A 15,586-nucleotide genomic window follows, 5' to 3' on the forward strand; every position below is an offset into this window, starting at 1 on the left:
GAGAGGGATTCGATGCCTCCCAGCCCATTCCAGTGGCTGGCAGTGTCTGGGGGCTCTGCAGGGCCAGGCAATGCTGCCATGGGGGAGCCTCGTGCTCCCATGGCTGGGAATGCATTTCCCACCAGCCCCAGAGCGTTCCTGTGTGGAGGGTCAGTTCAGAGCAGAACAAACCCTCTGCAACTGCAGCACCACCGAGCTGGACACTGCCACAGTGCAGCTCTCCAGGAGATAAATCACTTCCTCTTTTCTGGCTGGAAAGTCCCTAACCAAGGCATCACACTATTTACTGCAGATTTTTTTCCCCCTGAAGGAATTACGCTGCTCCATTGCTGCTGTGGGTGGCAGAGGCCATCAGCAGGAACAGGAATGTGCTGCTGAATGCTCTGATCCCAAAATCCTCAGCCCGTTTTTTTCCCCTGTTAAAACAGTCTGCTAACCAAGCTCAGACTTCCCAAAGACACAAATCTTTCTAACAGCCTTGCTCAGTCACCACAGAGCTCCCAAATCATTCCAGCTGTAGCTTTTAGGCAACAAACATTGGGAAATAAAGCAGATGCAGAACCAGGATTGTGCTTGCACAACCTCTGTGCTGCTGAGACAGGAGAGTTACAGCTGCACAAACCACCCTGACAATGCCCAATAGGAAAAGCTTAAAGCACCAACAAGTGTTTCCTTAGCTGAGACTAAGGTTCTACAAAAGCTGAGGTGAATCCTTTAAGTCCTAATCCCATTATGGGCACTGCCCTGGGCCTCAGCTTTCAAAGACAAATCCAATTTTTACCTCAAATGATGCCATTACTGCCTTGCAACAGCAACTACTCCTTGAAAACCAGTTTGGGGATATTCTAGGTGGTTCCACTCGAATTAACCTTTATGTTCCTAAAGCACATATCTGCCATAATACATACTGAGAACAAAGTGAATTTTAGCAAACTTTTTCTTTACTAAAGTCTCTTGTTATAAATTACACAAATAACTTTATAAACAAATCCCCCCCCGCTTGCATTTTGTTTAAAGTAATAACTTTATATCATACAAATAAAGAAATTTCAAGTATGAAAAGTGCATTATTGCAATAATACCTCTTTGCAAGTCCAAAAATCTTGGTTTAGAATAAAACTGTAAAGTGTAAAAAAGGAGTAAAACAATCAGTGCCATCTATTCATTCAAGAAGTCCAACATCTTAAAAATGATGCTTAGTGTGTTGCAGAGGCAGACTTACATCTGAAAGCAACATGTAATTGAAAAGAAGCTATGTGTGTTCATTGTTTTGCATTAATTGTTTTGTGTTTTGTTTGTTTGTTTTCCCTAGTTTTCTTCACCTTTCTTGGCAGGAATTCTCACTACACCCAGTGCTTGTCCTCGGCCATCAGCTGTTCTGTGCTGCTGCCACCTGCATGGTGCCAAGATCTTCATCCTCCTCATGCATCCTCTTCAAACTCCCTGCAGGAGGCGAGAGGGAACTTCAGCCACGGCAAACCAGGAGATTTAAACACTTCACACTGAAGGTTAAACTCAGCTTGCACACCAGAAACCCTTCCCAAGAGTTTGGGATTCTGCTGGCTTAAAAATCACCTCACCCCCCAGCAGGAGAAGCTGCTCACCTGTGCTGCCAGGTGGGACTGAGAGGGATCTCTCCAGCTGCAGAGGTGACATCATCTGGATGGTTAATTTTGCTAGATAGATGGCTTCATATTCCTGCAAAGGTCCAAAAGCATTGATTGGAATTACTTTGGCATCAAACTTTGCTAATTCAGAGTGTGTCTCATATTCAGGCACAGATTTGGGAGGAGGAGAATTCTTTGTTGCTTTGACACGAATGACAAAAACCATCAGGAAGTCAGGGGAAAAGAAAAGTTCACGGATGACTAAAGAAATGGTTTTAAGGAACAAACAGCATTTCCTTTGCAGCTCCTTCAGCACCAGCCAAGACATTTCAGAGCCTCTTAATCACTGCACAAACCAGGATTTTTATTTCTCCTCCATTCCTGGATTTGCTTTGTCCAAAGCTTAAGTCTGAGGTGCCCACTCATCTTCCTCCCAAGCTTTACTCCAGCTCCTGACATTTCCTTGAAGCATATTTGTGTAAATGTCTGTTTGGCAGGAAGATGATTCATTAAATGGCTTTTCAGTTATGATCAGGAATATTAAAAAAAGTCACCTGAAGTTGATGGACAAATCCAGCATTAGGATTAATACAGAATCTTCTTTCTTGGACATATGTAAACGCATCCCTGAAAAAGAGGAGAAAACACTCGAGTGAAAAATATATCAAAGTCTCAGTGGTTTGAGTCTTCCTTCAGATTATCAGTTTTGCAGCACTACAGAACCTCTAAACTCTCCCCAGAACTGTTTTTTACAGCTGAAATTGCTTGGCCAAAGCAGGAAGCAGCAGCTGTACAATTCTGATTGCCCACCCAGTGCTCAGCTCCTGTTGAACCCAGGCTCAGCCCAGCCCCTGGGGCCTCTCCCAGGGTTTTATCCATGGATGGAGGCTGATGCCCTGATCCCCTGAGCAGCAGTTGCCTGATTCTTAAATAAAAAAAAGGTGTAAACACAACTGCAGTGACATAAAATGTAATAACCAGCCCCTGGTAAAGTCCTAGGTAAGGCACTGAGTGAAAACACAACAGTTTCTGTTCCCTCCAAAATCATTATTCACTCACACCACCTGAATTAAAACATGAATAGCTCTTCCTACCTGTACTTCACCCCAAATGTTTCCATTATGTATGCAATAACTAAGGCAGCACTGGAAAAACAAAAACCAAAAAACAAATACAAATCAGTAAAATATCTTTCAGTTGTTTAAAAGTATTGGTATCAGGATGGATCATTCCCTACCTTCTGGAAATCCCTGCATTCCCATGGACAAGAACTTTCCCTGAGAAGGAAAAAAAAACCCAAATTAACCATGTTTGTATAAAGTGAATAAAATTCTTTGGAATGTGGTTTTTCCTTGTGATGGAGAATGAAGCAGCTGCAAGGCACATCCAGGAAAAACAGGAGTTGTCTCCCTTCACCCTGAATTTCTGACTCCACCCTGTCCTTTGGGACACAGGAACTGGATTCCTGCTCCTGTGAGGACTCTGAGTGACAGAATGGCCCCGATGCAGATTTCAGGTCCCACATTAAAGAAGGGACAAGAAAACCTCATGCACACAACTCAGTTGTGTTTTGGGTGAAAAAACTCCAAAACCCAGAAGTTGATTTTCCAGTTAGAGGCAAAAGGAAACAATACTTTGCTCTGATTTTGCCTAACAGAGTTCAAACCAAGCATAATAAACCCCCAAATTTAAGAAAAGCTCATATTTAAGAGCCTCTAATATATACCCTAAGTTAGCTTTAAATCTTTAACAACACCTTAATAAATGAGGGAAAAGTTAATATAATTTTACCTCCACTTTGTAAACTTCCATCAATGAATTCTTTAGTCTGAAAAGAAAAAAAAATAGAAGGCTCAAACTTTCAGATTATTTTAAGTTCAAGTAGTAGTAACACCTAAATTTGGTATAATTTTGATATCAGTCTTTATTTACAGTAACAATAATGCACCTTTATGTAGACTTCAACCTCACTTCAACTGGACATTTGTGTTCCTTTTGTACTTTTAAACTCTTCCTAAAATTGCCAGTGTAAAATCAGTGAAGGCACTGTTGGGTGTTTTGGTGGAAGAATGAACAAAATCCTTTTGTTCAGTTGCAAACTGAATTAAAATAAAGATACATAGCTCAAAACCAGGTGTTTGTTCCAATAATGGGCACTGCTTAATTTACAAGTTACTTTTTAATCCCTCTGTAGCAAACAGGCTTTAAGAGACTGAAAAACTTAGTTACTATTTTGAATTTGATACAAGAAATGTAAATATTCGTGGGCTCAAAGAGGAATTTTTGCCAGGTCAAGGGCCCCATGACCAAATCTCTCTTTTTTGAGGCCAGCCTTTTTTAATTTTAATTTCCTTTTTTTTAATACCATAACAAGAAGCAGCTCTTACAACTCCACCTGTTTCCATACTTGTAAAAAGGAGTTAATTACACTTATGAAAGTGTCAATAATAAAGTCAAGAGCTGGCAGCACTTCCAGGTGTTTCAGGCTGAGTATCCCAAATGTGTAACTGATATTTGTTAGTCCAGAAAACTCCTGGGCAATTCCCAATCCATCCACTCACCATAGGGAAAAAACGGATTATATTCTCCACTGGATTATCTGCTATATCCAAGACTAAATACCTGCAATGAAAATTTCCTGTGAGTTCACAACACCACAGAGCTGCTCCAACCCCTCCAGCTGCAGGAGGAACCCAGCACAACCCCCTGGCTTTAATTCCTGCTCTGAACTCCAGAAATTCCATCAGGAACCTCTACCCACACCCCCTGACAGATTTCCCCTCTCAGAAACCACTTTACACCTAAAACAATCACTGCAAAAAATGGATAATTCCAATTTACAGACTCATTCAGGATGAATAAAATTCATGGTTTGCATTTCAAGTCTTTCTGCACTTCAGCACATTTTTCAAATGATTCTGACAACGTGAAAATATTTGGAAAGAACACATTCACACACACACAAAGGAATCTTGATCATTTCTCACCTAAATAACTGCTGGAAGTTTGGTTTAATAAAATTTGCTTCAATGTTTTGCCGTATGCATATTACATGGGTTATTCCATGTTTCTGGAGTATAGGTAGCTGTGGAGAAAAGAAAAAAAAATCTTTTTAAAATTACAGATTCACCTATTAGACAGTAATAAAAAGAAAAGCTGCACTTAGATACAAAATAGGGCTACATTAGGGAAAATCTGAGCTGGTTTTCTAGAATTCAGAGGGTGCAAATGTTGTTTTTCCAGAAGAAAAACCGAGAAAAAAGGAAGATATTCAATGAACTTGTTTGTCTCTCCCCAGCTTTCACTTTGCCTAAAATTTCAAGTCCCTACATGAGGGAGGAATTTGCAGCCAGTACTGGATTCTTGCTGGAATCAGACCATGAAAATAAGATCATTTAAACCAGGAGGCAAATTTGCAGAGCCAAGCTGTGCCTGAGCAGTGTTTGACTTTATTGAAGATTTAATTTTCCTTATTTTAATGTCTGTGTGTAAGTGACCAATTCTATTTGTCTTGCAACACTTAGCAAAGGAAACAGACACTGGTGAAGTGTCTCAAATGGATTAAATTTTCTAAGAATAATTATATTTAAGACTCAATTTTAATACTAATAGCTCAGACCATCCCACAAAAAGCACCACATATTCCTTCCACTCTGGCATTTTTCACATTCCAGTTCAGAACTGCAACCAAATTTACACCTCTATAGATAAACTTGAGCAGATCTCCACAGTAACAAATCAAATCACCACAGCAAAAGCTTCCCTGAGAGAGAATATTCTGAAAATCATACCTTGCTTTTCATAGCTGAAGAATATGGGCCTAAAAATAACCCAGGTAAGATTTCCTAGGGGGTAGGAGAAGAACAGACATTTAATACCAACTCCAAATGATTTGAAATAACACATTTCACTCACCTCACAACACGGCCATGGACACAAATAATTTACGTATTCCTGAAATGTGTAATCAGTCTCATTTATAGCAGGACAAGGGGAAAAAATGGTTTGGCAAGATAAAAGAAACATGATCCTGGTGCTGGAGATCTTATTTTGGTGCAGGAACAAAGTCCTTGATTTGGACTAAGCTCCAGGTTGACTCCTGCATCTCACCCAGCCCCAGATCAAGTGAACTCTTCACTTGGTTTCCAATCCTGTCTTGTAATTATTCCAAATTGCTCTCATGAAAAGAGACACACGTGGAAATTCTTCAGGCTTTGGCCTAGCAGTGGGAAAATAGCAGTTTTTAACCATTTATCTCCCCACCAACGAAGACATGCAGGTGTGTAGATTTTATCTTGTGTGAAGGCCTGACTGACACCGTGGTGGAAAAATTTTAATTGTCCATCCCACTGGAGAACAATTCCAAGTTTAAGGTGCGAGGCAAAGCTCTGCTACATTTTTAGGAATCATCTAAAAACATTCAGAAAGACAAAAATGTAATATTTGGGGGATTTCTGTTTTAGTATCTGCACAACAGAGATGCAAACACACCTGTATTCCAAGCTGGAAAAGCCTCACCTTAATTAACTAATTAATTCTGTCTCCTCCTATGGTGCTGCCTGACACTTTACAGGTAAAGATTGATTTTGATACCAGCTCTTTTTTCTCCTTATTAAATGCTCCATGGGTTTGGCCTCAAACAATAAATAAAAGTGTCCTACCTGCATCTCTCTCCTCATGGGATAGGTCCAATCCTTAAAAAAAAAAAAAAAAAAAAAAAAAATTATATATACAACAAACATTCAGGCAAAGGTGTGTACATGCATTTTATAAAAAATAATCACAAGTTCTGTACAAGCTCCCTGCTACCTTTCCACATGGATGCCAGCACCACCCAAGTGCAAGGAACAGTATTTGGAAAGTTAATGTGAAGAAACCTCAAGTATTCTACAAAGAATCCTTAAGGCTGGAAAAGATCCTAATACCTCGACAAACTTCCCTCTGAAGTGAGGAGGGGAAAAAAAAGAAAGGAAAAAAGCTTTAGAACATTCTGTACTGGTCAGGGAAGCAAAAGAATTCCTTTGGCTGATGCATTCCTGCAGCCACTGAAATAACAGAAGATAACAAGTGGAGCAGGTAACTCCCTTAAAATCCACACTGCCTCACCTAATCTGCTGTGAGTGAATATTCAGGATTCAGCTTGAACAGTTCCAGAAATTTGTGCTCTCCATGACCACAGCAATTCCCCATCCCACAGTGGAAGAGGGAAGGTTCCTCACACAGTAAATAAAACACTCTGTCCTTGATGGTTTTGGTCATTTACAGCCCTTGCACACAAGCCCAGAGCCCGGGACTGGGAGGGTTCAGCTCCCATTCACCAGCAGCAGTGCCCAGAGCAGGCGCCAGGATCAACATTTCCACCCTCTGCTCCACTCTGCAGCTCTGCCAAAGCTGCACAGAAACTGCTCAGGCACAGACTATTCCTGTCTTCCCTTCCCTGCAACTCCCACTGGCCTCTATTAACAGGCTCTTACTCATTCCTTGACCCTCACACACGAAGGAGTTGGAGCTGAGATCCCAGTTACCATCTGGAGGTAAAAAAAAACCAGGGACTAGTCAAATATATCCAATGGGCTGCATACATTTGTTTACATAACTCTGTTGTTTGATTCACACACACACACCAGCAGCTAAGAAAAAAACTTCCCCTATGTTCTGATGTTAAACTCCAAATATTCCAGCTGGGAAGGGAAGTCTGGATTACAGCAGGAAGGATCCCTCAAACTGCAGCACTGTTCACCTGAGCACCTACACTTGTCCCAGTAGCATTAATTTCACATTAAACCTCTTTTTACCAACACAATAAAAATCCTGTGCTTCCCTCAGACACCCCCACAGTGCACAGGGAGGATTTTCCAGCTCTTGGAAGTGGAATTAAGAAGGATTTTAGTATCAGTAAGGTTATTCTGGAAAAGAAAGCAAACAAACATTAAGCCACTCCAGACAACCCTTTGCATAGCACCTAAAGTGGCAGCACAAACAGGGAAATAAAATGCACTGAAATGGGCTTTGCTGAAGACAGAAGTAGCTAAATTACTTCTGCATGTTCCAGCTGGAATAATAAACTCCTGGAAGCAGAAAGGAGAAATGCTGTGACAAAAGGATGATATTTACAGAGCTGCAGCCTTTGAAGGGTGACCTGAGAGAGTTCAGCACAACTTTCTCTGTACACAAAAGCATCATTCAGCCCTCAAAAATCCAGAAAACCCAAGGTTTGTCCAAGTTTAAAACCAAGCCTAAGAGCAATAAACTGAAAAGCTTAAACTGCATTCCAGGAATATACAAGCACTTTAGTGGGTTTATTATTCTGTTTGTAGAATTTAGAAATCTTAATCTGGAGCACAATGAAAACACAAATTCATCACTGTTTAGGCTTAACAACACATTGCAAATATTCCTTTCAAACATATCAGAGGCAGGAATTTTTTAGCCCCAATAGCTGTAAACTGTGCAAAATAAATAGGCAAGAATTGAGCAATGCAAGTCCAAAGGGAGCCAAATCCCAAAAGACAGCACAGATGTTCTGAAGAAGAAAAAAATATCACTACAGGCCTCAGACATTGGTCTTCAGTGCCCTCCAAGAAGCCAGAAAGGTACAGTGTCCAATGGGATTTAATCTGCAAAATAACTCTCTGAAAGACAGCCTTTAAGGAAATCATTTAATCTGAGACAAGTACACAAACTACTGAAAGAGTGATTTTGGTGACTGCTGGCAGCCCTTCAAGGCTTTCAAAATCAACAATGCCAGATTATTCAAATGTTATGCAAAGTTATGTAAAAAACCCAATCTATTAATGGAGGCTGAAGCCAAGCACAGGTTCCATTTTAAGGAATTCATTCACCAGCCAGGTTTTCCACAGTCTGGAGCAAATAACAGCTGAAAGCTTCTCTTTTGATCAGATCAAATGCAAGAATTTTGCTAAGAAAACAAAGGGTGATGCCAGAGGTGGAGGGAAGAACAGCATTCCTTGCTGCCAAGGATTTGGGAGGTTCTCCAGAACAAGTGACAACTCACTGGAAGACTCAATCATCAATATTTGCAAGACACCAAAGAGGTGGAGTGGGAAAAACAACCCCTAGAACTCCAAAGGTTTAAAGGTGAGCCACTCCCCTCTGACAGATCTCAAACATGCAAGACAAGGGCGAATAAAGCACATTCCAAAGCCCTCCCTTCCCCAGCCACGGCCAATCTCCAGCTGAAATAAATGAAACTGTGAATTAATAGGTAAGACTTGTCCACACTACAAAGAGCTTCTTGGTATCCAATATCCAAACTCCACCACAAGCAGCTCTGCCAGCAGTTTGGGTTATTTTGTCCGTATTTTGCCACAGTTACACTGTTCTTCCTCAGAACAGTTTAATGGCAAAAAGTGACGTGGAGTGTTTTTTGTAACAGTGATCTTGGCTCAGACTTAATCTAAAAAATTATATTATGATTTTTTAAATTAGTTTACCAGCCCTGACATTGAGACTGTGTACCAAAGCAAAGAGAGTGGTTTTTAAACACAACAGCAAACCTGCCCGTGCCTCTCCAGAAGGAATGCAGGGAAATGCATCCATGTGACACAGCTTAACTGATCCCTCACTGACAGCTGAAGTCTGCAGACCCATCTGATTTTCACACAAAAAAGGACAGCCCCAGTCTTTGTCAAAGCTCAGCTCTGGCTGAAAAGCAAGCACAGTTTGGATGGTTCAATTCCTGCTGCCTTATAATTAGCAGAGCCTGCAAACCACAGGCTGGCCCAGGTGAAGGGAGGAGCTCTCAGAGACGCTGCAAAAACCAGCAGGAAAAGAAATCGGATCATTAGTTAGAGGAGATGACATCAGGAAATCTCTTCTAGATTTTCACTGCTGCCTTTCAACTGCTCAGCATCACCCAGCCCCTGCAATGATTCCTCCTGCTTCCCAGACCTTCACTCAGCTCCCAGGAAAAGCCCCTGACCAGGTCTGACCCTTTCCCAGCTCCCACACAGCTTTTTTGTGGCTGATTTACAGCATCACTTCCCTCTCCACACAGATCCCTCTTCCCATCACAGTTCATCCCAGCAGGACTCCTGCACGATGGATTGTGCACCTCAAACATCCAGGGCTGGCAGAATCCTCCTCCTGAAGCTGTTTCCCTGTAGCACTCCAAGCCTCTCCTCCAAAGCTGCTGCGAGGTTCTCCCACAAGTTGTGAGGCTGGAGCAGCAGAAATTGTTACAGCAGCGCCAGCCAGGGGCTCTGACCTGCTCCAGCTCCCGCATCTGCTGTGGCCGAGTGAGCTCCCGGCTCTGCCTTCACCCACTGCACAGGAAATTCAAATTACAGCCTGATCCTGTTATATCAGAGCACTCCGAGGGCAGGACTGCACCATCATCCCCTGCCCAGGCTGCCCCAGCACTGGGGCTGATCCCACAACAATCACCTCCACACAGGCTGGGATTCCCAGGCAGCCTGAAGTGTCATTCACACCACGAGATGAGATCACACCTTGGGTTTGAAAGCATTTTATACATTTATTTTACATAGCCCGACAAAGTGGAGGAGAGGGGTGTTATCATCAAAGACTTGCACGAAAATCTAAAGCAATTTGTAAAATGGAAAAACTGCAGGAGAAATCTTGAAATATTAAAGCAGTAGCAGAGCACGCTCACTTGGCATATTTTAATAAGAAAGCAGACAAATTAAATGAGGCACTGAAAGAATATTTAAGGAAAATATTTGACTATCACCAAAACTTGTCACATCTATCACTGTGAAATGTGGCACTTAAGAGCCCCAAAATTAGCTACAAACAGGAATGAAGTGAAAGGTTGTGTTCAGTCATGTTTCATGTTCTTGGACAGTTATATTAAAAATGTGGGGATTATTATACAAATAGAATTATTTAATAAATAAATAAACAATTATTTCAGCTGGAAGGGACCTACAACAATCATTTAGTGCAACTTCCTGACCAGTGCAGGCCCAAATAGATATACACACTCTTCCCCAGGTAGAAATCCTGGTGCAAGTCTACAAAACACACAAAACTAAACCAAATCCTTTAATTCCCTGAAGGTGTGAGCGTGGCACTACCACGAGCAGAGCTAAAGGAATGCTTGGAAAGTGCTGAAATCCCAAAAGTGGCTGAGGGCTGGAGAGAAGGGCAGGAGAAAGGGTGAGGTGACACTGCCACCCTCGCAGAGCTGCTCCATCCCATGGCCACCACACTCAGGAAACCACGCAGGTTTTACAGGGAATTCTGTGTTTGTCAAGAGCACTCAGACAATGGGAAGGCCCCGCCAGAGAGATTTTTGCTGTTGAAAATACAAAGGAATACAAAAGCAGGAAAGTGGAGAAGAGGAATAATAGCAGGTGGGAATGACAGAGCACATGGAGGAAGGAAGGAGTGAAGGACGACAGGGAAAGAAATGTTATTTTAGCAAAGAGAACCATAACTGACAGAAAAGGATAAAAGATAAAACTAAAGGGAAAGTTGAAATGGAAAGCAGAAACAAAACAATTCCTATTTGCCCCATTCTCTAACACTGGTCCCAAAGACATCTCATTAAATACCATCAGCACACAGAATCAGCAGCACTGATAAAAACTTCCATCGTGTCATTTTTTTCCCAATAAAATTGGGAATAAAGCAGTGGAGGCAGAATCCTTCAGCATAGAGGAAGGACAAAGCCAAGTGAAGTGCCACACTCACAGAGATTATCAGAATTGTTTATAATGGCCTTTTTCATGCCCCTCTTTTTTTAATTCATGAGCTGGGCTATACAGAGCCAACCCTCACGTAGCTAAAAACCCCCAAAATGCCTTAATTCCCAAATTCTGCAAACTGCTCTGTGTGGATCCCACCAGGTCCCCCCTGGATGGGAGGCACAAATTAATCAGGACTCAGAGACTGCTCAAGCTCAGCTGCCACGGAGCACTTTTCTGATTTATGCAAAGCAGTCTGATAGTATCCCACAGAGCTGTGATCAAAATCTGTCACCTGATTTACATTTCCCAGCACAACACTGCACTTGTTCTCCATTTTTTGGGCTCTATTATGTGGGCAGGTAAAATAATTCTAATGACACAGGCTTCCTACTTATTTTAAAGAGTCTGCAGAGGAGAGGAAAAGCTGTGTTTTAAGGGGTTTATTTGTGTTGCCTATCAAAAGTGAGAGGAAAAAAAGTTTAATAGATTTGTTCCACCTTTAGATGGGCTGCATCACTTCATAGTTAAAAAAAGCAGTCAGAAATACATTAGCATTTCAGACTAAATATAGCTGTCAAAAATGTAAATTTCTTTTTTAGAAAAACCCCATGTGCTAAAAAGAACTCAGCTTTTATGCATAATAAAAAGGCAAATATGTCTGCTTAGTCAATAGGCTGCTAATTTAATTACAAAACCCATGGAGAGTCCTAAAAAAATTCTAAGTACATCATGAATACTTGGTTTGCTCAGCCTGATTGCAAGCAAATATGTTTTAACAAAGAAATAAACTGGTGATTGTTGCTGTGTCCTCATTATATATATATGCTATCTTTTTATTGTTTAAAATTTAATGGGAAAATAATTTCTATTCAATTCCTTCAACTTTTCCAGTCCTTACTGACCTTCTTTCCAGAAGTACTAAGATGTCTCAGTACTAATAAGCCAACATGTGCTAATTGTTATTAACCTGACCCCTTTTAATGGGTTTTTAGCTGTATTTTTTCCTCCCAGTATAAACATGTAAAACAGAACTTCTGAAATTCAAGGAAGTTTGCAACCTGATCTTGGAAAATGTGCTGATTTTAGGAAAAAAAATCTAAGCTTAGAAATGGTTCCACATCACATATAATCACTATTACCCATAATACTGAGATATTCACCATCACCAGACTGTAAAAGAACACACAGTTCACAGAAATTCCTGGTATATAAACCAGAAAAGCTTTGCCACAATGATGAGTTCCAGGTTTTCTGGCACTTCCCAAGCTCCCAAAAGTATCAACAGCCAAGAGGTTTAAAAATGCAGCAATCCCAAACGCCACACTATGGATTAGGGACGAGGCAAACACCATCCAGGCTGGCAAAGTGACCTATTTATTTATCCAGAGCACATCCCTGCAGCCTGCCCCAGTCAATGCAGGCTGCTCTCAACACTCCTCCTCCATGTGCCAGGATGGAAGGGGATGCTGTGCAGCCAACCAGTGATTTGGCTTCATTTTTAATTATTATTATTATTATTAAAGCTGTGACATGGTTACAAGTGTCAGCTCCGAGAAGGGAGCTGGGGGTGTTAAAGAAGTGACAAAGCTGCACTTTGAGCAGCAGGAAGTCACTCAGGGATTCCCCAAGTTCTCCCTCCTCCCCCTCCCAGTGTTTCAAAATCAAATTTGCCAAGCCAGCATTAAAGCATCCATCACCAACTTCCTGGAATATTAGGGATTAATATTCCTCATTAAAGGCTCCTCATTAAAGAGCCTCCTGGCTGCAATGCACAAGAGAGGATCTTCTGCTTTCCAGGAAAATCTACATTTTGTGGGCAGAATGATTTTAGTTCCCTCATAAGAACTGGGCTTAAGTCTCCTACACTTTGCTTTTAACAAGTTTCCTCCACAAGAACTTTGACAGTCACCACTGGCTTTCACTTTCCTGTTCCCTCCACATACTCCAACTATTTATTATCTTGTATTCAGAGCTTGGAATTTGTTTACTTGATCTTCATTAAGGTCAAGCCAGACACAAATGTAGCATATTGAAAAGAAATTCCTACAGTTTTTAGAATCAGTTCTTGAAAATCCTCACTATGTGAGGTTCTAACACACTACACATCGCATTATTTACAGATAGCCCAGAAAAACAAAACAAAAATAAAAGCTACTCTGAAAGACACTGCATTACAATCTCGGTTTTCATCAGTTAAGAGTTGTTACACTGGCACTGAGCTCTGGTTTCATTTTTATTTTAACCCCACATTCCTCTTTAGCCGTTTTAGATGAAAAGCCACCCAGGCTAATTTAGTTAACCATTCTCAGACAAAGCTGTGGATAACAGGATTGGTTTCTCCAGAAAGAAAAGACATTTAAAAACAAATTATAAACCTCACAGGGTGGTAGATGATTTGTGTTGAGAGACAAAATGATTACAATTTTGTGAAAACAACTAAATGACTTGTAAGGACTCCAGAGCTCTGAAGTGATGACAACAAAAACAGAACAAAAAGAGTCGCTCCCATATTTCAGGTAATTTACCACCATAACAGCGCTGAGCAATGCTGTTCAAACAGAAATAAATGCTGATGTTTAGAAATACACGACAATCTACAGACGTCTGAAGAGCTCCGACACTCTCAGCTTCCCTCACACGGGCTGTGACATTTCGCATTAAATATCTGAGGCCACCAAATGAGGGGGGACGACACTCGGGGATTTTGTTTGTGGCACACAAAAACAAATCAGCAGCGCCCAGGGTCAGCGGCGGGGAGTTCAGCCAAGTTCAGAAAGCAGACACCGCGCTGCCCCGGCCCCTGGGACACGGCACGGCTCAGCCCGAGCGCTCATTGCCACCTGTCCTCGTCCGCACAGAGCTCCTGGCTCTGGAACGCCGTGAAAATTCCTCCCCGATGGGCTCACCGAGCGCCGGATCGCTCCTGAGGAGAGGAGAGGTGCCAGGGACACAGGGGGACCCGCTGGGGCTGCTCACACAGGGACACGGCCGGGCCTTACAAAGGCAGAGCGAGCGAAAGGGCGGGTGACAGACAGGCTGTGACACACCGAGCGCAGAAAGGGGCATAAAAAAGAGAGGGGGCCGCTCTGGGTGGGCAAAAACCAAAGGAGATAAAGCGGGCGGGCTCCGTTCCCTGAGTGTGAGGGGGGCGAGACCGCCCAGAGAAGCTGTGGCTGCCCCATGGCTGGAAGTGCTCAAGGCCGTGTTGGACAGGGCTTGGAGCAGCTGGGACAGTGCGAGACTTCCAGGCCGGAGGCACCGGGGACGGGAGACGCCGGAGGGCCGGGGGTCTGCGAGGGCCACGGAGGGAGCAGAGCCCGGCAGCGACCAGGGGAGGGAGGATGAGCTCGGTGGTCGCAGGGGTGTCACCAGCACAGGGCGGGACACGGCCCCGCGGCCTGCGATGGATCCCGGCGGGAACCCCGCGGGAAGCGGCGCGGGAGGCACCGCAGGGCGGGCAGGGCTGTGAGGGGAAGCCGGGCGTGTGCGGGGGGCCGGGACCGGAGCTCCCGCTCACCTCAGAGTCCTCTTTGGCCTGCGGCAGCGCGGGGAAGGCCGGCTTGGCGAGCTCCATGGCCGGGCGCTGTCCGGGCGGGGCAGGACCCGGGGCAGGGCGGCTATTTGGGCAGCGGGGCCGCGGGCTCCGGCTCGGGAGCGGCAGGAGATGGAGGCGGCGGAGGAGGAGGCGGCGGCGGCGCGCTCAGCCGCTCGCGCCCGGCCGCCATGCTGCTGCTGCTGCTGCCGCCTCTTCTTCCCTCCTCCTCCTCCTCCTCCTCTTCCCACCTCTCCCTCCGCCCCCTCCTCTTCCTCCTCCTCCTCCTCCTCCCAGCCTCCCGCCCGCCCCCGGGCCCCCGCCCCGCTCCGCCTTCAGCGCTCCGCCGTCCCCTCACGGGTAGCCCCGAGCTCGGGGTGATTCACCGCGGTGTCGGTAACGGGCAGGGCCCGGCGGGCAGCGCCTCACGCCGGGCGCGCTCCCGCCGTGGCGCGGCCATTAACGCTGCCTGTCGCCGTCCCCTGACACTCCCGAGGGCTCCCTCTCTTTGCCCGCCCGCTTCCATCTCGGCTTTATCGCCCGCGGGGATGACGCTGCTGCCTCACGTTTCGGCTGGCAGCGCCAGGCGGGTCATGTCTGCCCTGCCCCGGACGTGCGGGAGTCCCCAGCCCTGGACGCGGCCTCGGTGCTCTGGGCTGGGATCAGTCACAGGTTGGACCCGATGAACCCAAAGGTCTTTTCCAACCTCAGTGACGCTGGGATCTCCAGTCTGCTCCTTTTTGTGTAAATGATGCCTTCAGACACCTCGGTGT

At 44.1% G+C, this 15,586-nt stretch overlaps 1 protein-coding gene across 1 annotated transcript; it reads right to left on the minus strand.

Annotated features, from left to right (window-relative positions):
* Positions 1-1,103: 1,103 nt before the first annotated feature.
* STYX (serine/threonine/tyrosine interacting protein) lies at positions 1,104-15,083 on the minus strand. Its single transcript, XM_063399671.1, has 11 exons — positions 14,799-15,083; positions 6,269-6,301; positions 5,399-5,452; positions 4,595-4,692; positions 4,169-4,229; positions 3,399-3,435; positions 2,845-2,884; positions 2,702-2,752; positions 2,162-2,234; positions 1,605-1,698; positions 1,104-1,443 (listed from the first exon to the last, which is right to left on the minus strand). Exons 1-11 carry the CDS (start codon positions 14,853-14,855, stop codon positions 1,370-1,372), a joined length of 672 nt encoding a protein of 223 aa, XP_063255741.1. The 5' UTR covers positions 14,856-15,083; the 3' UTR covers positions 1,104-1,369.
* Positions 15,084-15,586: the final 503 nt, after the last annotated feature.

Source organism: Prinia subflava, chromosome 5 (assembly GCF_021018805.1).
Source record: "Prinia subflava isolate CZ2003 ecotype Zambia chromosome 5, Cam_Psub_1.2, whole genome shotgun sequence".
In the NCBI taxonomy this organism is placed as follows: domain Eukaryota; kingdom Metazoa; phylum Chordata; class Aves; order Passeriformes; family Cisticolidae; genus Prinia; species Prinia subflava.